General features: G+C 38.8%; 1 protein-coding gene across 1 annotated transcript in view; it reads right to left on the bottom strand.

Moving 5' to 3' along the window:
* Positions 1 to 22,047, bottom strand: part of CTDP1 (CTD phosphatase subunit 1) — a 126,969-nt gene that overhangs the window by 36,254 nt on the left and 68,668 nt on the right. Inside the window, exon 12 of the mRNA XM_075704704.1 lies at positions 8,893 to 9,086. Within this exon, the coding sequence (XP_075560819.1) occupies positions 8,893 to 9,086 (194 nt within the window). The remainder of the gene's footprint in view (positions 1 to 8,892; positions 9,087 to 22,047) is intronic.

The raw sequence follows: 22,047 nt of genomic DNA, 5'->3' as shown, positions 1-22,047 counted from the left end.
AGAGGATCAAATTCTGCAAGCAAAATTTTGTTGCTAATAGATTAGATATCACTTCTAGTTATTAGATTTCTTCTCACTAGTTGTTCAGAGGAGAACACTTCCTTCTTAAGCTGAAAGGAAGCTTAAGAAGCTTCTTAACAGAAGTATTGAAATTTCCATTCCAAAGTAAAGAAATTCTCAGCAGAGCAACCATTAGCCCTTACAACAGATTTACACAACCTGACATTACCAAGATTGGAACTAAACACTGTAAAAAACCTGGCCTTGGCACTGTTAATGACAGCATTCAGAAAGAAGTTTATTTTAAAAAAAAGAAAAAAAAAAAAGAAAAGAGTGCACTGGAAACTTGAACAAAACTTATGCAAAACAAGTGAAAAATCCATACAGGTCTTCAGAGAATACATGATCAAACCCATCTGATGTATGTGAAGTCTAAATAAAGTTAACTGCTTAACAATAGATACAGACAGAAGTGTGGTTTATGAGCATAATAACCACAAAACTTTTTAGCTGTAACCTTTCATGAGTAAAATAATCCACTCAAATATTTCATTGCATCACTGCATTAGTAAGTTTCATGTTTGCAACCTTCCTCCTTCATTCCCCGCTCACCCTCAGGGGAAGGTGTCTCATGTTGATGGCCAACCTGTGCAAAAACCAGAGCAAAAAACCAACCCACCTCCCCACACCAGAAAACTGCCCTTTATCAAAACACCAAGCTACAAAAGCCATGGAGGTGCTGTGAACTGTGCTTTGGCAGCAGAGGGATGCAAAACCAGCAAGCTGCTTCCAACTCCTTGTGCTTCAGGGAGGCCTCATGCGTGTTGATGACCTGGAAGCTTTCAGTAGTCTCAACACCCAAACAGTCTTTCCTGTGAAGGAGCAGCCACCACTCCTTTACTTCTCTGCAACTTCCCGCAGTATAATAAGCCCTTAAGCTTATTAGAAACTGGAGACCTCCGAGGAAGACTCTCCACATCATAGTGACTATTAGCAGCAAATACTACTACAACAGTTCCATTTCCTACTTAAAAGTTATTAAAAATTACAACATATTGATTATATGAAAATTAATATTATGGCACAGGTAAATTAACTGCATTATTTTTTACTTCAGTGCCACTGCTGGGCTGATTTCCCATTGTTTAAATTACTCTCTGCTTGGACCGTAATTCCTCTGGCACAAGTGAGGCATGTAAAGAGATACTGCACACAACACAAGCTCTCCTTCAAAAATCTGAAGGTTTCTATAACATCCTTTCCCTCAAGAATTAGAGCCTGACTGCAAGCCCTGCAGTAGAACATACGAACACAGAAATGGAAGGGTTCATCTGGAATATCAGTTCAGCATCTCACATGAACATAAGTATTCAGAAGCTAAATTAGTATTATGCAATTATTTTTTTTCCTGCTAACTCCCACTCACCACTTCCAATATCTTAAGAGAAATTTTAGGTGTATTATAGAAGAGCACGTGCCAGAGATATATGGCATGCCACTGGAAGACAGCAACAGAGACAGCACATCTCAAATTCCTGTTTCATTGCCCCAATTCCTTTAACATTTCGATTTATTAAATGAAGTGCACCCAATTTCCTAGCTTCAGTAATAAAACCAAAGCATTTCATTAACTATTTTTGAAGTCTGCTCTGCATCAGAAAATAGGGAAGTCAATAGACACATAGCACAATTATATTTGCTGTACAGGGCTTCACATCTCCACTAGAAATTTCCAGGATCTGCAAAATGGAGGAGGCTAAACCCCAAACTTTGACATATTGCTGATTTTCTCAACAGCATTATTTGTTTCATGTGCCTGTCCATTCTTCCACGAAATACATTGTTTTGAGACTGCCACAGCCTTTCACCTGATTTTTCTTCTTCCTACAAAGATCAGCATTAAAGAATGCTAACATGGAATATATTTGTTCAATACATACTATTATAGCAACTTGTAGTTTAACCCCAGCCAGCAACTAAGCACCGCGCAGCCGCTCACTCACTCCCCCTACCCCGATGGGACGGGGGAGAGAATCTGAAGAGTAAGAGTGAGAAAAACTCCTGGCTTGAGATAAGAACAGTTTAATAATTGAAATAAAATAAAATAGTAATGCTAATAGTAACAGTATAATAATAATAGTAATAATAATATACAAAGCAAGTGATGCACAATGCAATTGCTCACCACCCGCCGACCGATACCCAGACAGTTCCCGAGCAGCGATTGCTGTCCCCTGGCCAACCCCCCCCAGTTTATATACTGAACATGACGTCATATGGTATGGAATAGCCCTTTGGGCAGTTTGGATCAACTATTCTGGCTGTGCCCCCTCCCAGTTTCTTGTGCCCCTGGCAGAGCATGGGAAGCTGAAAAGTCCTTGACTAGCATAAGCAGCACTTACCAACAACTAAAAACATCAGTGTTATCAACATTCTTCTCCTACTAAATCCAAACCACAGCACTATGCCTGCTACTAGGAAGAAATTAACTCTATCCCACCCGAAACAAGGACACAACTCCTTCACAATACCCAAGTTTAAGATAAGGGGAAATATGAGAACTGCAAATGTGTTCACTATCACTCAAGTCTCAGTGGAGACAGCAGAGTGAAGTCAAAATGCACTTGAAAAATAAAGCAAACTCTGCACTGACAACTTAAAGCTTGAAATAAGGGAAGTAAGCTTGAAGCTTACTTAAAACTTGAAGTAAGGGAAGATCAGGTTCAAGACCACCTGAGGAACCTGAATGTACATAAGTCTGTGGGACCTGATAAGATGCATCCCAGAGTCCTGAGGGAATTGGCTGATGTAGTTGCCAAGCCACTCTCCATGATATTTGAAAAGTCATGGCAGTCAGGTGAAGTCCCTGGTGACTGGAAGAAGGGAAACATTGTGACCATTTTTAAAAAGGGAAGAAAGGAGGACCCTGGGAACTACAGACCTGTCAGCCTCACCTCTGTGCCTGGGAAGATCATGGAGCAGAAGTTCCTAGAAGATATGCTCAAGCACATGGAGGACAGGGAAGTGATTCGAGACAGCCAGCATGGCTTCACCAAGGGCAAGTCCTGCCTGACCAACCTAGCGGCTTTCTATGAAGGAGTGACTGCATCAGTGGACAAGGGAAAAGCAACGGATGTCACCTATTTGGACTTCTGTAAGGCCTTCGACACAGTCCCCCACAACATCCTTCTTTCTGAAATGGGGAGATAGGGGTTTGATGGGTGGACTGTTCAGTGGATAAGGAGTTGGTTGGATGGTCATGTCCAGAGGGTAGTGGTCAATGGCTCGATGTCCACATGGAGACCAGTGACAAGTGGAGTCCCTCAGGGGTCCGTATTGGGACCAGTGCTGTTTAATGACATCATCAATGACATAGACAGTGGCATTGAATCATAGAATCGTTTAGGTTGGGAAAGACCTTTAAGATCATCCAGTCCAACCATCAACCTACACTACCAAGTCCACACTAAACCAATCAAGGGTAGACTACACTAAACCATGTCCCCAAGTGCCACATCTACCCGTTTTTTGAACACTTCCAGGGATGGGGACTCCACCACTTCTCTCAGCAGCCTGTTTCAATACTTGACTACCCTTTCCATGAAGAAATTTTTCCTAATCTCCAACCTAAACCTCCCCTGGCGCAGCTTGAGCCCATTTCCTCTCATCCTATCGCTAACTACTTGGGAGAAGAGACCAACACCCACCTCACTACAACCTCCTTTCAGGTAGTTGTAGAGAGCAATAAGGTCTCCCCTCAGCCTCCTCTTCTCTAGGCTAAACAACCCCAGTTCCCTCAGCCGCTCCTCATAAGACCTGTGCTCCAGACCCTTCACCAGCTTTGTTGCCCTTCTCTGAACATGCTCCAGCACCTCAGTGTCTTTCTTGTAGTGAGGGCCCAAAACTGGGCACAGTATTCCAGGTGTGGCCTCACCAGTGCCGAGTACAGGGGAACAATCACTTCGCTGCTCCTGCTGGCCACACTATTCCTGATAGAAGCCAGGATGTTGTTGGCCTTCTTGGCCACCTGGGCACACTGCTGGCTCATGTTCAGCCGGCTGTCAACCAACACCCCCACGTCCTTTTCCGCCAGGCAGCTTTCCAGCCACTCTTCCCCAAGCCTGTAGTGTTGCATGGGGTTGTTGTGACCCAAGTGCAGGACCCAGCACTTGGCCTTGTTAAACCTCATACAGTTGGCCTCGGCCCATCGATCCAGACTGTCCAGATCCCTCTGCAGGGCCATCCTACCCTCCAGCAGATCGACACTCCCACCCAACTTGGTGTCATCTGCAAACTTACTGAGGCTGCACTCAATCCCCTCATCCAGATCATCGATAAAGACATTAAACAAGGCTGGCCCCAAAACTGAGCCCTGGGGAACACCACTCGTGACCGGCTGCCAACTGGACTTAACTCCATTTACAACTACTCTCTGGGCTCGGCCACCCAACCACTTTTTTACCCAGTAAAGACTACGCCCATCCAAGCCACGAGCTGCCAGCTTCCCAAGGAGAATATTATGGGAGACGGTGTCAAAAGCTTTGCTAAAGTCCAGGTAAATGACATCCACAGTGTTTCCATCATCTACCAGGCGGGTCACCAGGTCATAAAAGGAGATCAGGTTGGTCAAGCAGGACCCGCCTTTCATGAACCCATGCTGGATGCATGAGGGAGTGCACCCTCAGCAAGTTTGCAGATGACACCAAGCTGAGTGGTGCAGTTGACATACCAGAAGGATGACATGTCATCCAAAGGGACCTGGACAAGCTGGAGAGGTGGGTCTGTGTGAACCTTGTGAGGTTCAACAAGGCCAAGTGCAAGGTCCTGCATCTGGGACCGGGCAACCCCCGATATCAATACAGGCTGGGAGATGAAAAGATTGAGAGGAGCGCTGCAGAGAAGGACTTGGGGGTACTGGTAGTTGAAAAGCTGGACATGAGCCAACAATGTGTGCTTGCAGCCCAGAAAGCCAACCATATCCTGGGCTACAACAAAAGCAGCGTGGCCAGCTGGTCGAGGGAGGTGATTCTGCCCCTCTACTCTGCTCTGGTGAGACCCCACCTGGAGTACTGCGTCCAGCTCTGGAGCCCTCAGCACAAGAAGGACATGGAACTGTTGAGGCAGGTCCAGAGCAGGGCCACAAAAGTGATCTGAGGGCTGGAGCACCTCTCCTACAAGGACGGGCTTGAGGGAGTTGGGGTTGTTTGGCCTGGAGAGGAGAAGGCTGCAGGGAGACCTTATTGCGGCCTTTCAGTACTTAAAGGGGGCCTACAGGAAAGATGGGGACAATCTTTGTAGCAAGGCCTGTTGTGACAGGACAAGGAGTAATGGTTTTAAACTAAAGAATAGATTTAGAGTGGATCTAAGAAAGAAATTTTTTACAGCGAGGGTGGTGAAGCACTGGAACAGGTTGCCCAGAGAGGTAGTGGAGGCCCTATCCCTAAAAACATTCAAGGTCAGGTTGGATGGGGCTCTGAGCAACCTGATCCAGTTAAAGCTGTCCCTGCTCACTGCAGGGGGGTTGGGCTAGATGATCTCTAAAGGTCCCTTCCAACCCAAAGCATTCTATGATTCTATGAAATATCTCAACTAATTAGACATCTTTTGTTGCTAGGTATATACTGTGCTACGGGAGCTAAACATTCAGTTTTCTCTTACAAACAAATTCTATTTGTACTAGTGTCAAAAGCTTTTTCATATTATGTATCATTAATAATTACTAACATTTATGTAAAAACATCTGTGCACTTTCATGATTCGTAACTCCTCATTCATAACTACAGCAGTAAGTTTCATGGGTGACATGTTTCAACTACATTAAGTGGAATTTCATTTTAAGTAGAGAATTTTAGTAGAACTGTGAAGGGGCTCAAGTCCAGCTCCTGCTGAAGTCAGGCTCCTCTTTGCTTCAACAAAAGCTGGATCAGAACTCTAAACAAATTTAAAAAATTAGATAAGTAGCTCAGAAAAATACTACTGACACAAAGATCAAGACTAAGAATAAAAACTTGTTCACGAGCTGCAAATGTATTTTATTGTTATGCAGGTCATAATCACAAGAGGCTGATCAAATGTGAATAGTATAAACAATTATGTTTTTTAATTTACTAATTTCTATTTCATCTTTTTACACAGTATGAAACTCATGTTCATTGTTTGGTCTATGCAGTACCATTTTAACATGACATGTGAGATAAAGGCAACCATTTTATTAAGTTGCATAAGAACCTACCATTTTAAAACAACTCTAGGCTGTCAAATTGCAACCTAACTGCATGGTACCTACCAAAAGTCATAAAAGTAAATGGATGTAGAAAAGATGCTTCATTTCCCCTCCCCCTCCCAAAAAGTAGCTATTAGATTTCTCAAAGATTTTTTTTTTTCTCTATCCATGAGAATTTCAGAAGCAGCACCAATCAGAGAAATGATCAAGGTGTCCTGTAGATTTCAAGACTGAAGATCAACATTAAACAGAAGGGCTACATTTCTATCTTATAAGTGCTATGGTTCCACTGTCAGTAACTACTGGGAAGGTGTAATGGAGCAATGGAGCATTGCTTACCAGGAACCTACAGTCTCTGCAGGCCTCATCTCTGCTAGGAATGAGCTGAGCCAGGCTGTCCAAATATGATCATGCTCTTTCTCTTGTTCATCTTTTGTTTTCTGGAAACATTAATAACTAAAATAGGGACATCAGGGTGATCATAACAAGTTGTGAAATAATGATTTAAACAGCTGGCCCAGGGTGGATTTACATAATGAATATGTGGGACTGGCCTTTAGAATAAAAAGCTTGTTTTCTTAATGTGGCAAGAGGTGATGGCGTTCATGGTAACAAATAACTCGCAACTTCAGGCTGTATGACAGAGCAGAAATAACTTTAAATTATCAAATACAATTTCAGCCCCATTGTACTCCTAACACCCAAAGACTCCAGTTTTCAGAACAGGAACTTCAAATCTTGTTGCAACATATATGCTTGTGTAGCACTTAGCTTTTAGAAATGTGGCCCCCAGAAAGTGTAGCTAGTATTTGTGTTGGAGTGGACTAAGGTCCTGGAGATTTTAATCCTGCTGTTTAACAACTGTTCCTACATTACCTCTCTGGTACTGTATCTCTTTAGCGCATACAACACTGACTGGCCACGAAAACGTCAATTTAAAACTTCAAACTTAAAATGCAATTAGGATGACGGGTGGAGGCTCCTTTCTATCAAGCAGAATTTCCTGCCTAGCAGACACTGGGTCAGCATCTGAACTGGCACTTTGTGAGTATGTTTTTCATCACTCCATTCAGATTCAATCCTGGATGCAATTTAACAAACTGACAGGGAAACTCTTAAGAGGTAGAAAAGTCAAAAATAGAAAAGTTACTTAAGAAGCCCGCTCAAAGACTTTATTCCGGCAACAACACTACTACCTCTACATGGCTTCTGAGTGCAGAAGCATTGCCAAGCTTACTTATGAACTTTCCTATATAAAGGAAGAGTTAATTACAAATGTACTTGCTCTATCTTTATAAACCACACATGGGCAACAGTATTTAGCAATAACCCGAAGCAATATTCCTTAATACAATTCTTTTTGCCTTTTGTTTTTCAGAATTTGGTGCATTTTCTACACAACAAAATATCACAGTATTAGGATGAATTAACAGTGACATGCCACCACCGTGCCTTGCTGCTTCAAATAGTATTCTAAAAATATTCATCACTGGCTTACCTTTCCTCTTCCAAACTTCATTTAGGAGAGAGTTTTTTTTCTTCCAGGTATGTGAGACAGATTAAATTCTTATACCTTTTAGACTGACATTTTTCTGACGATGCTCAATGATTAGACATACCCACAATAAACTAAAAGGCCAGTGCAAGCTTCCCATGTAGCTCTTTCTCCAATAAACTGCTGACACACAGCAACCTTGCTACCCCAATCAAAATCTCCTCATGAATATTTATATATTGCATTCTGTGGTGGTTTTCACAATTTCTCTCATACATTCTTTGTGTGCTGGAACAAAGCTCACAAAAGTTAAAATAATGTAAATAAGTCGCTTAAGTCCTACTACTTATATTATCCTCCATTAAGGAAAAACTATTAGAGCGTAAATTCTTATGAGTGAGAACAGTGTCTGGTTATGACAGCAGAAAAACAACAATGCACATCTGAGTCATGCTTGCACTCTTAGCACTTTGTGGTACAGGATGATGATCCCAGCAACTGTAAATTAAAACTGCTATAATCTTCATCTTATATTGTTCTCTCTATATTGTCAGGCTTAAAAACTATTAAGGGGCTGCAGATTGAGAACCATTCCTTAACATATTTAAAATATGCACTGATTTTATCAAGTTCTACTTTACTAGCAAATTGGTTGATAGTCATCATTCAACAGTCAATGGTGGGACACTAAAATAATTTTTGCAGAAGAGACTAGCAAGTTTAAATTTCTTTCTAAGGGACTACAGCAGAAAACCATCTCAACAACCTCATTTTTACGAATTTCCCATATAAAAATCTCAAACATTCAGGATGAAATAAACCATAGCTTTCCAAAACCATGCTTTATTTTACTTAAAGTAACACTGCAGAGGACATTGTCCTATATCTGATTCAGGATCAAGACTACTTTAAAGTAAGTGCAGTTCAGTGGTCTTCAATGCTTTCAAAACAGGCAATACCCTGGTTCTCAACAGACATTTACTATGACCATTTCCTTAAATCAATACCAAAACATTGCAGAGGTAAGCGTGACAATTTCAGAGTTACAAAAAAAAAATCACCTACATACAGATGTTAACAACATAAAGACTGCATTGCCAAAAAGCATGCTGAATAGTGCATGAACACAATGAAAGATCATTAACATTTCTTTTTACATTTGAAAAACTCATACCTGGGTACACTGCCTGTTAAGCTTCGTTCACTTGACGACAATGATGACGACGATGATGATGATGATCCAGGTCTCTGATCCGTTTTCATTCCTAGAGTCTCTGTTGCACTAATCTGAGGTTTTTCACCTTCTTCTTCTGGCTTTTTTTTTTCACTATCACTTTCATCACTGCCTTCTCCTAAGATGTCATCCACCTGCCAAAGAGTGTGTAGTAGTCAGTGTATCTGCTCACAGACTGTTCCATATAAATCTTTCATAATTATTGGATTGCTCTTAAATAATCATTAAGAACATGCTTCAGCTTTCCCTGACCTTCTCCTTAAAATTCAAATTAAACCCCAATATCTTCAACACAGTTTCTGTAACAGCTCTACCAATATTCTATTCAAATTAAATATATTTAGTCTATGTTTAACTTTAGATATATATATACTTACATACATGATAGTCACATTTGAAGGTGTTTTAACAACGTGAACAGCTGTAAACAAGAAACTATTATGAAAAAAGTGCTGTCTTGTGAAATTAAAGGGATAGATGTTTTATATTATTGTAACTTATAAAATATACTTCATAATAGTATAAAATACATATATTTAACATATAGAATCATTTGGGCAAGGCATATTAAAATCTCTAGCTATTAAGTATTCTTATATTTACCGGTATTCCTTGATAGATATATAACTTTAAAGAAATGTATTCCTAAATAATACAGTATGAATGGAATGGAATGTACAGAACCCCATTCTAACCAGATTGTCTGCTTATGCTAATTAATAAAGGCAAATCTATCAAAACATTTAGACATTTTGTTAAATAATTGTTTGGCCTTTGCTTCTGAAAAGTTAGCATGGGATTTGATACTCCTCTAAGAACATGTTAATTTGCTCTGACAGGTCTGGAACTGCTGAAACCATCATTAAAAGCAAATCATACTCATGAGCTACCCTGCTGAGCTTCAGAAGGTTATATTCTCTTTGATTCAGCATTCCGCTTTCAGGAAGAGGTGAAAACATAGGTGAAGATCCCAGTCTCTCTATTTTTGTGAATGGCAGAGAACATGGAAAGAAGCTATGTGTGAGTATTTCTCTACTGATATTTAAGACTTTTTCCTAAAAGCAACTTATCTCAGCATGAATTAAAATATGCTTCACAACTACTCTCTGTTCCCACTAATGCCACACCTGCTTCATCAAGAAGAAAAACTCTGTATATGAACATGGATCAAAGGGTTTTACACTGCTTATCCACTGCTTTTACACTGATAATCCCAAAAGCTAGAAGAAAGCTGTAAGAAAGTCACTTACATCTGGTCCTTCATAAATGCACCTCTAATTTCTTTATCTTGATATGCATGGAAGGAAAGTCAAAGCTGCCCTCTATTATCAAACTAAATGTGAAAGATCTACAGCTTGCCAGTACTCTACTGGAAATATGGTAGAGGTAAATGAAACAACTTTCTGAGAAAGGGAACTCAAGGGAGAGCTTGCAAGCCAGGAGGGAGAGGAAATAGAAAATATAGAAGTTTGGTAACAGTCAAAGACCTATTCCATTTCTTTTTCTGACGTCCTAACAGAGGGAGAAAAGGCGTATGACCAAAGATGATGAAGGTGCTCCACAGAGCAATTTCACCAAGCACATAGGTGACTCCTCTCATCACACTCCTGTCGAATTCAGAAAGATGGAGTATGTGGCATTTGCCTTCAGTCCTCTGCTAAACAGACCTATTTGGGGGATTTATTATCTTTCTACAAGCCTCACTCAGCTATTCCTGTTTGAGGATAGTAGCAAATCATTTTTCTTCCTTATCTTGTGCTACCTTCCACTGAGGATTCTCCCAATGTATATTGCTGGAAAAGAGAAATAATGTAGAAGGAATTATAATAATAATAATAATGGGGAAAAAAAAAAACCCACCCAAACCCATAAGAATTACTTCAAAACATCCTAAAATAATAAGTTTGAGACTTGCCAGCGTAAGCGAAAGCAAGGACATTTTGTTACTACTACTTGTGAAAAACGGTTTCTTTAAATATGTAATTGTTTCAGAGTTCTACAACTCAAGCTTTAAAACTGGATTTAAAAATCCAGGTTATACTATCCTTAGATGGAATGACTTCTATACAAAATGAGAAGTAATTTGCAAGCTTCTTAGATCTACAATTTAAGCTGGTTTTCCATTCGCTCTTGTCTTGCTACATTTTTACTATCTGAAACATTGCTGTCTAATGCCCAGCTCTTTCTTTGGAAAAGCTGTAAAGAAACCATAATAAAAAAGGAACCACACACCAGCTCAGCACATCTAACCACAGATGACAGTTTCAGGTAGAAACTTTAGGAATTGCTGTGTCAAATCAAATTACATTAGTCCAAAATGCTTTTCCCATGACCAGTTGTCATCTTATGTGTGGAAAATAAGAATCATGGAATGCAATCCAGGGTCAGGGAGACTGAAAAGGCAGCTAGAGATACGCCAACAGTGAACCTGGTAAAAGTGCAGAAAGTACACAGGGTAGGGATTTTTCAGTGTGTACAGAGCACACAGAAAGTCTCAAGTGTTTAAGTATTACAGTTGGGGACAGGACAGCAGGAACACCATGCCTGTACAGCTTTGCTAGAAGATACTCACTGTAGCCAACATGGCCAGTAACTGACAGTCAAATGGCAGCAGAGATCTACAGCTTTAACTCCTTTCCAGCAAGTCTTACATTTAAAATTACATTCCTTCATTCCAAAAGCAATGCTTTTCCAGAAAGTCATATGTTTAAAACTACATTCTCACTACATGTTAAGGTTTTCAAAGGACAAAGTTAGGTTGACAGACATTCAGTGTTACAAATGTCTCAAACTGAACTTTTATAATCTTTTAAAATCTACTTTGTGTGAACAGTTTTGACTAGCAGTCTAGTTATTGTCATGTCTTTTTCTTTCATTCTGCACAAAGATGACATTATTCTTTTGAAGTCTGGAATGCCATTTAATATTAGAATTACAAAGTTAGTTGCACACATATTTCTGTAGAAAGGCATTTAAAATGCATGTATAAATCATAGAAATACAGCAAAATTTGAAAATCACTGCATACAAAAACAATTAATGTGGGACAGTCCTTACAAACCAATTTAACTAGAAAGGCTCCCAAAATATGTATTCCTGCCTAACTATTGACTAAATTGCAAATTGTGCTGAAAGATTAAGATTACCATCTTCATCTTCCAGAATTCTCAAAAGAAATGGAAAACAAACTACGTTTTTTCATTGAGGCAGTGAGATTTAAGCCCTTCACTTCAACAAATTAATAGGTAAAAAGCACACATTAATATTTAAGCAGCAACTATCTATCTAGACACATCACTAATTTTAAATGAAAAAGCTTAAACAGAGGGAAGCTTCAATCTGGTTCAGACCCAGACAGATACTGATGCAGCAACTACAACTTCTACTTTAACATTAGATTTTATATGATAAATACAAATGGAACACATAACACTCCAGAAGAAAATGCCAGCTAATATCAAATCTTACTGGTAAGATACAGTGAGGGGATGTTTATTGCTTAAACACTACCATAGCAGCTATCTTTTAAAATACTTAAAGACTTTTATAACACACCAAGAATGATTAACATTGAAAAAGAAAAATGATTCATCCCTTGAAGACGACAAATTGTTCTATTTAGCAAGAGAATGAAAAGTCTGACAATTCTTTTAAGCACCCGATTATAAAAGCCAGAAAAAGTCCTCAGCTGACAAAGCTATTTTGTTTCTCATTTAGGAGGAACACAGCATACACTCATGCAGACAAAATATAGAGACCAAAGACCAATGAGAGTTTCAGTCTCATATCCTCTGATTATGAGCTGCAAAGTACCTAAAGCTTTGTTAAGAAGAAAGCCAAAACCTTCTGTAGTATTAACAAACCAGGTCAGCTGGAAAATGTTCTTACTCCAGAAGTTGAGTTTACACATTCAAAATTAATCAAGACCCTGAGAAAACACCAAAAAAGAATCTGTCACAAGCAACCTCAATTTGTTAGAAAGATAATTTACAGGCAATGTTTTGGGACAGCATTATGGATGTGACAGAGACCTATCATGATGCATTGCATTTTTTGGAAGAAGCAATTACATATACAGTAATGTAAACTACATATTAAAAAAAAAAAGAGCTGTGAATAAACTTTAATTCTTGTTTTTAAACTAGCAAGTATTTAAAAAATTCAAGTTTTAATAGAACTGAAAACTACCTTAGACAGCAACAGGGCAAAACATGTAACTACCTAAATGATCTCTCCTAAAAGCAGTAGAATGGTTTGAATCAATTCTTTACTGGAATTACAGAAAATTCTACAAAATGAATAGGTTTGATGGGCAGCTGTACATTTTGTGCATTATGTGCATGGAAGGTACATACATTTTTTTCTCCCCCCAGACTTTCCCAATAGACCAATTACAGTTTTGCTCCAACTGATTGCATAACTTAAGGGATAAATAGAAAAAAACAAGTATTTACAAAGAGTTCTTTAGGTTTGTTTCTACTGCCACAAAAATGACTGGTCATCATTAGCAATAGAAACAATTGAACCGGGATTGACAGTAAGCGCAGATAAAAAGCCAACTGCATTTCAGCATAAAGCCTGTGTCTCCTAAGCACATATTTGAGATTGTGTTGAATACATCGCATCTTAGGAAGAACTTGCAGATACTAATATAATCTGCCATCTGAGTGTGCCAAAAGGGTTCAATATGTACCTTATATTCCACCCAATGGCATGTAAGTTCATAAAATTAACTCTAAAATGAAAATAAGATGTCCAAGTACACCAGTAATTGCAGGTATTCCCATGTAAAATGTGGTATTACCTCAACATACTCTTCACAAATACTTTAAAATGCTGCCACATTTGGGGCCAGGGACCATGATGCCCTCCTAGTAGTCATTAAACATAAAAGCTAGCAGACTCTATCCAATTAGTGGGTAAATTGATGCTCTGCAAATAAATACCAGACCAAAAAAGGCAAACAGACATTTCACATGCCAATTCAAATTTCACTAGCTTTACCTGCACTGCATTTCTTCTGGTGTTCTTTCAATTAGCTGAATAAGTCTGACTCTTAGTGTTTCAGGTCAGAATGATATACATACATTCTAAACACGATCAATACCGATTCCTTTTAATATGCATCTCAAACTGTATGTGTACAATTACTTCAAACATAATAGGCTGGTAGTCTTGAAAAAATTAATCATGAAATGCACACCACACCTTTTTTTAATATACTTGAATACATTACTGACATCCTGAAATCCCAATGCACTCAAAACTGTTCTTAAGAACCAAAACAGTTCAGTGTTTGGGGCTGTGTTTGCTTGACATTTTCTCTTTTTACCAAAACATATTTTGGGACTGATCTCCTGCACATTTGCATGACTTATATGAAGATTAATTATTAAAAAAGGAAAGTAAAAAGCTAGTGTTTTGGTCTTACAGGTTACTTCTAAACTACAGGACACAAACTGCTCAAGGCTGTAAATATACTGCATATATTTTAAAAATTATCAAGTAAATGTGCATGAGCAGGCAGAGAACATGAAAGACAGTGCTTTTTAATTCTATCCTCAATTACATCCAAAGTATCTTAAGCAACAGCTGCATTAGAAAGCTGTCCCTGAAACACGGGAACCTTCCAAATGCTGCTAACATCCTAATGCTTTGCAGTGCATTAGCAATAACGCCAAAAGATGCTCTTCCATGTAATTCATTGTTTCTCTAGCAGAACCAGTGGGCATGGTGTTTGTGGAATATGAAAAGTTTCCCTAGAGGACAGACAGCTTGCTTTTACAAGCTCCCATAATTCTCCATTTGATCCTATAATCTTTACCCCTGCCTCCACTTCCAACATTCCCTTCTGCTTTGTCCCAAACTATTGTTTTTTAGCAGATCAGTGGAGTTTTTACATATATTTCCCATGAAATGTTAGAGGAATCAGCATACTATCTCAGGAACTTTAACACAGCAGTAAAATGAGAAGCCAAAGAAAGAGTAGATGGGAAAAGTACATTAAAAATTACAAATTAAAAAAGCACTTTTGAGCCTGTGAAATTAACAGTGAACGATGGTATTAGATTGCATATAAAATCAGAGAGAGTGATGGCTCCATCTTTCTGGAGTTGTGCACTGAACTTTCTAACCTTCCGGCATACAGGTATGAAAACAAAACTGTTCAGTCAGTGGCAAAATAAATGGAAATAATATTGTAAAAAGTTCACTAGCTCCACATTATTAGGTAGACAGCAGGAATTAATACAGTACTGGTAACTCTAAAGAAGGTGCAGTTATCTTCCCATAAACCAAATTACAAAAGGTCACCCAACAGTGCTGCAGCCCTGGAAGATCCAATGCCAGACAAAAGGCACATGCAATTTGGAAGCAATGCTTCTGAACACACAAACAAGCCATATGCTGTCCCATGGCAATGTGGGTCACTGAGAATATTTCACTGACAAAGTATCACAGTCAAGGAAGAGAAGAAAGAGAACTCCTTTTAAAAGAAGTTATGTTCTTCAAAAGGTCCAAGCAAGGCTGCCTACTTGCCGACACTGACATGGCATACAATTGCCTGACAAATTATTATTATTACAGCACATTCACAAATGCTTGTCCTCTCTTTCCTCAAGCTCCTCAAATCATACACTTGGCACTTGGTAAAGCAAGGAAAGGTTTATCAAGAGCAGAGCAGGAGAAATGAGATTTATGCAACTGACTTGGAAAGTTTAACCCCTTTACACACAAAAAAAGCACTTTTACAAAGAAGAGTGAGAGGCCGCAATGGGATTGGTAAAGTACCTTCATGAGCATGAGGCAGAAAGTCAAGCACAGGGTCATTTAACTTTTGCAGGCAGCCATCTTTAATTTCAAATCCTGCTTGGTTCTATGCTAAACAGCATAATACAGATTTTACCCATATGTAAAACTTAAGCAAGATCAGGTGTTAGTTAAGCAACTTTATATGTCAGATGAAGGTTTCTATGATGGCTGCGTATTTGAATGTTGAGTTGCCTTCTACTGAATATAGCAATAATCTAGTTTTTACATATTCTTTAAAAGGCAACTGATTTGTGTTACATTGTACCCTTGATAAAAGGGGCTGAGTTCAGCAATATACCCATAAAATCTTTCTAATTTCTAGTGAAGCCAAATAGCAAAAAGAAGCAATATCAATATCAAAGTATGAAGAAAAGGTAGTTGTACTTAAAGACAGAGTTCCACTGAAATTCCAGAAGCAAACAAACCTTTTATAGAGAGAAAAAAATACCTGAAGTCAGGTGAATTTATCTTAATGATTACAGACAACCAGTTATTCACGCTGTGAAAAAAGAAGAAAATCAAAGCAGACTGTTTTTCATGGTTTAAAATGGTTTTATGACAAGCTTTCAGAACATCCAGTTAGTTTTAAAATAAGGGAAACTTATTTTTCATTGTAATTTTTACTATCTGCTATATTTAATTATTCTTGTTCTTATATTAATAAACACACTTTTTTGTTTCTCTCTACCTTTCAGCAAAAAGACGTCCCCCCCCCCCCCCCCCCCCAAAAGAAAACCAGCCCAACACCCACCAATCCAACAAACAGTAGTTTCTTCATTAGCCATTAAGGAATCACTAAAACATTCTACTGGGTTTTTCTAATACAATAGTATTAGTGAAATAATCAAAGAAATTACTGCTTTGTTGCTCAGCAGCAGAAGTCCCAGAATAAGATATCTTCATTGTCAAAATGTATTATTTAAAATACACCTTGCTTTTCTAAATATCTTATGGTATATTTTTGAGTGGGAGGTGATTGCCTTTTTCCTCTGTGAATGTGCATTATCCATGGATAGCTTTTTTTGGTTCAGGCAGTGAACAGATTTCTGAGTTATGTTAGAAGTCAGGCCTTTGCAATGAAAGCAAAACCAAACCTGTAACATGTGCTTCCTGGCACTCATGTCTGGAATTCTGCTCATCTACTACTATTGAATTGCACGTAGAAATATTAGCAGCCTCTGGTGAAGACCTACCAGTTTCAGGATGAAAAGCAATTATGTGAGAAAAAAAAAAGCCTTAACCCTTGGCTCTATGCTGAGCACAGCTGCTATGCTCAAATTTGAAAAACAGCAATTTAAAAATACCACATGGAAGTTGCTTACAGGAGCTCCCACTGACAGTCCCTGGAGGCTGCACTGGGACTCTGCTGGGGAATGAACAGTGGCAACAGCACTCTTGATAGCTGTAGTTCTGTCGTGGTTTAGCCCCAGCCAGCAACTAAGCACCACGCAGCTGCTCGCTCACTCCCCCTACCCTGATGGGATGGGGGAGAGAATCGGAGCAGTAAGAGTGAGAAACACTCCTGGGTTGACATAAGAACAGTTTAATAATTGAAATAAAGTAAAATAGTAATGCTAATAGTAACAGTATAATAATGATAATAATAATAATGATACACGAAGCAAGTGATGCACAATGCAATTGCTCACCACCCGCCGACTGATACCCAGACAGTTCCCGAGCAGCGATCGCTGCCCCCTGGCTAACCCCCCCCAGTTTATATACTGAGCATGATGTCATATGGTATGGAATAGCCCTTTGGTCAGTTTGGATCAACTATTCTGGCTGTGCCCCCTCCCAGTTTCTTGTGCCCCTGGCAGAGCATGGGAAGCTGAAAAGTCCTTGACTAGCATAAGCAGTACTTAGCAACAACTAAAAACATCAGTGTGTTATCAGCATTCTTCTCCTACTAAATCCAAAACACAGCACTATGCCTGCTGCTAGGAAGAAAATTAACTCTATCCCAGCCGAAACCAGGACAAGTTCGCAACAGTGCTGCACAGCATCGGCTATAAAGCCTGCACACATTTTAATTGTGGCCCTGGGCAATATAGCATGCTCCTAAAAGGCAGATACTGCAGGGAAGAAAACCAAACGAACCAAACGGGTCTCCTGTGTTAATTTGACCATTTAATTTTGCAAATACAAAGGTAAGGTAACTGTGACCACAGCTGTACAATTCACTACATTTGGGTTTTAGTACTGCAGTTAATACTTCGACTAGAAATGAAATAAAATGTCACTTAGAGATTACATACTGATACTGCTATTAAAATGCAACACTAATAACAATCCTGTATCCTTTCTTATGATCAAGAGTACGGCTGTTAATCCTTCAAAGAATGCCATTTAGAAGTTCCAAATATCTTTGAATTTCCTGTCTGGAAAGCAATGCCTAGACGTGAGTAGAAACTTCATAAATATTCTGAGATCTTCAGGACAAATACTTGAAATTGCTAAAAGAAACATGAGGTCAAGTCTTTCCTTGATAATTAGGGTGCCTCGAGTGCTGACTGAAGGATTCTAGGCAGTCCCTCTAAAACATTAACATTATTATCAGCATAATGAAAATTGCTTTTTTCAATTAAATCAGTAACACTTCATGATGTTGGAAAGAAGAAAAGCTCCTTCCTAACTATCAATTTCTGAAATATAAAATAAATTTGCATGGACTAGAAGTTACTAATTGCAAAATTCACAATGATTTTTTAATTCGAAGTCTCTAAAGAGAAAATGTCTCAAGTGAGATAATACAATGACTTCTCTAAAGCTTTCCTGCATCAGTGACATTGCTGCAGCCTGGAAGCTACAGCTTTATCCAGTTAAAAACCCGTCCATACCTCTAACATTCCTTTCCTTTATTCTGTTTTCAAAAGAAATCCTCTGCCAAAAGTTCATTAAATAGTAATAGGCCTGTAAATCTACATTGTGATTTTTTTTTAAATGCTGAAGTCTGAAAATAAAATCAAAATTACCACAATACCTATCACCAGAATACAGCTGTTTACCTATCCAGCAGGACAGACTTGATGGGAATCACTGACAAATAAGAACAGCATTCCAACTCAGCCTTAACTGCACATTAGCTTGCGATTGGGATGGAGAGGAAGGAGAGCCTGAGCCTACTGGAGGCAGCAAGGGTAGAGTCCTCTGTTTCTTTGGTTGCAACATTCCTAAAACAATGATACCCTAACAGAAGTAAGGGCTCCCTGGCTACTAAATGCCATGATTTTTCAATTTAGACTGCTGAAAATATCCATGCCAAAATTTCAGAAAAGGATCCAACAACATGAGTTAAAGGCCAGTGAGTAAGAGTATGATCTACAGCTACCCTTCAAAGAAAGAATGTGGTTTTAGTCCATTACTGACCATTACTTACGAAAAGTTCTGTCTTTAGGTATGACAAAAAGCCAGTAGTACGAAGAGGTCTGCCCTGGGGTTCTTTGCGGGGAAGCAATCCTAGGGGAACGCTGCCTCCTCAGTAGCAAACAGCCTTTCACTTGAGTAATGTTGTTCCACTCTGCTACACTGTACAGCTTCATTCTGCAACACCATTTTCATGGTTTGCCTAGTGTTACTTTATCCAGTCATTAACAACTAAATACCATTAAACAAATGTAGATGCAGTAAGACAGAGTCGAGCAAGACCCTTTCCTCCTCTCCAAGCTTAGTTGGGTGATCACAGAAAGCATGCCAGGAGTGATCAATTGAAACCTCACTGACTAGACTGCTTTGACATACTCTGCAGCACTTGTATAGCTCAGATGGAAGACCTTAAAGAGAAGAAAAACCCCATTTGAGTCCTGGATTTCTGCACTTCTTGGTGCCTCTTCCCAATATTTCTGAGTCCATTATTAAGTTTGGCTGAAATGTGCTAACAGTATTAATTTCTTCTAACTTCCGTAGCTATAAGCAGCTATGGGCTGCAGTGTAAGGCCATTTCTTACTGGATGCAAAAGAATCCACTTAGTTCGACATCAGGAAAATTTCTTCCAAATATGGTAGTTAATCTAATAATTTTTAACTTCTTTGATCTTATTTTTTTCCTCTGCACATGAATTCTTTTCATTTTGCTTTTTTTATCTCAATGAATTGAATAGCTTTTTATGTATATTCTTACCACCTAAATGTTTAGGAACGGTTATCTGAGGAGCAAGACATTACCACCCATGTCTTCAAAAAAGCTAGCAAGTTTTTTAACAGGCCTTAAGAGGTGATATTATGACATAATGCATGTGAACAATTAAACTTTCCTACAATACACAAAGTCTGTATTAAGAAGTCTGGGCTGAATTTAAGTCACTTTGAAACAAAATGTTTTCTTCTACAAAGATGTCACTGAAAGGATAAACTTTCTGAAGTAGGTTAAGTTGTCCCTCAGTACATGAAATTTAAGGGAGAATGTGTGATATAACTAAGTCCCATTTCTTCCGAGAAACCTCAGAAGAACTTGCCTTTCACATTCTGTTTCATCTATTTTCTTTCTTTGGCATTAGAGCATTTTTTTCCTTTCAAATTTCTGACGTGATTTTTTAGAGTCACATAATGCATTTATGCATGTACTTCAACACCCCTTTGTCTCAAGCATTTCAAATGCAGATTTTACTGTTCTCTACCACAATTGCCACTGGCTCACCTGAGCAGGTGGTGAATCAGTAAGATCAGAAACGTAACAAAAACTAGTCTTGTTCATCATTTAAAAAATAAAAAAAAGGGTTTTTTTCTGTTTATACCTCCATACACTGAAAGCTGCCTTTGTACTATCCCGTTTTTGATAAAGGCATGCTTCAAGTTAGAATATCAAGTCTGGCAGTGCTATTATATCTACTTTGATAGATTAGAAAAAAATTGCTGTAAACAGTTTAAGGAATATTACCAAACCTTAGAAAAAAGCTTTTGTGATATTTATTTCACATATAATTCATTTAGAGATTGACTTTCATGTCTTGGATCACTAAATTTAAATTAAAATGCATTCTGCTGAAACAGTTGGTGAAACCAAAGCTGGTCAGAAAAAATGCTATACATTTATATACTCAGTCATGATTCTTCAGTATAGGTTTCCCTACTGAAAATCATAGGATTTGACTAGAAAACATGCTCAATACTTGCAAGCTTGAAGGAAATGGAAACCATCTGAGCATTCAGCATTTCCATTAAGCAGACTATTAATACTGCTTTTTCTATTTCACTTACCCTACCTGTTAAAAAAAACCACCTTATGGGAGAGAGTTTGTTAGTCTGTAAACACCCACAATCACAGAATAATTTAGGTTGCAAGGGACCTCCAGAGGTCACCTGGTCCAGCTCCCTGCTTGAAGCTGGTCCACTTGCATCAGGTTACTCAGAGCTTTGTCCAGGAGAGTTTTGAGTATCTCCAAATATGGAGATCCACCACCACTCTGTGAAACCTATTCCTAAGTTTCATCACCCTCAACCTGAAAAAATTTTTCCTTATATACAAAGTAACCCGTGTTGCAGTTTGTGTCTGTTGCCTCCTGCCCTGTCACTGCACACCTTTGGGAAAGGTCCACCTCTGTCTTCTCTAAACTCTTATGCAGTTGTTAACAGCTACTGAACTCTCATCACCATCACTAAATGAGTTGCCGTGTGTTGGTAATGGTGCATATGTTTTAAGGAAAAACACTAGTTTGGATCTTGTGGGCCTCTAAGCAGCAGTTTCTTTTAATACTGCACAGCTTTTTCTATTAGGACAGACAACCAATCATTAAACTTAATAAAAGATTAATTTCTGATCTCTGAAGAGCTAATGACAATTGAAATAAAAATATCAAGACTATGAACTTAAAAAAATAGGGGAAAGCAGCATGCTGGAGTTTGGCTTTATTTTAGCAAATTCAGAACTTCTAATTTGCTTTTTCTCAGACAGCCAGGATAAGAACATTGAAATTGCAGGACAAAACCTGACCATCAGAAGGGAAGAGGAATTTAGTTAGATTTATCCAAAATGTTTTTCCTCCCCTGCATAACACCACCAAGCATCAAGCAGAAACATGAATGAGTACACCTTCAACAAATAAGTGGTAGGTTTAAATTTAAATACAGGGTTTCCTGGTCTTGCAAGATGAGAAGCAAGAAGGAAGGAGGACTGCCACCTTCAGCATCCTGCTGCTAGACTGGACTACATGCAACAAAATTATCTCACTGCTTGATAAGCGACATCTCGGTGCTAATAACAGCTTAATTACCTCAGACTACCTTTTTAAGCTGGTTTATTGCTTAGCTACACTAGCCCCCTGTCCCACTTCATTTTACATCTACACA

The sequence above is a fragment of the Pelecanus crispus genome, chromosome 2 (assembly GCF_030463565.1).
Source record: "Pelecanus crispus isolate bPelCri1 chromosome 2, bPelCri1.pri, whole genome shotgun sequence".
In the NCBI taxonomy this organism is placed as follows: domain Eukaryota; kingdom Metazoa; phylum Chordata; class Aves; order Pelecaniformes; family Pelecanidae; genus Pelecanus; species Pelecanus crispus.
This window is presented reverse-complemented; position numbering and strand designations above follow the sequence as displayed.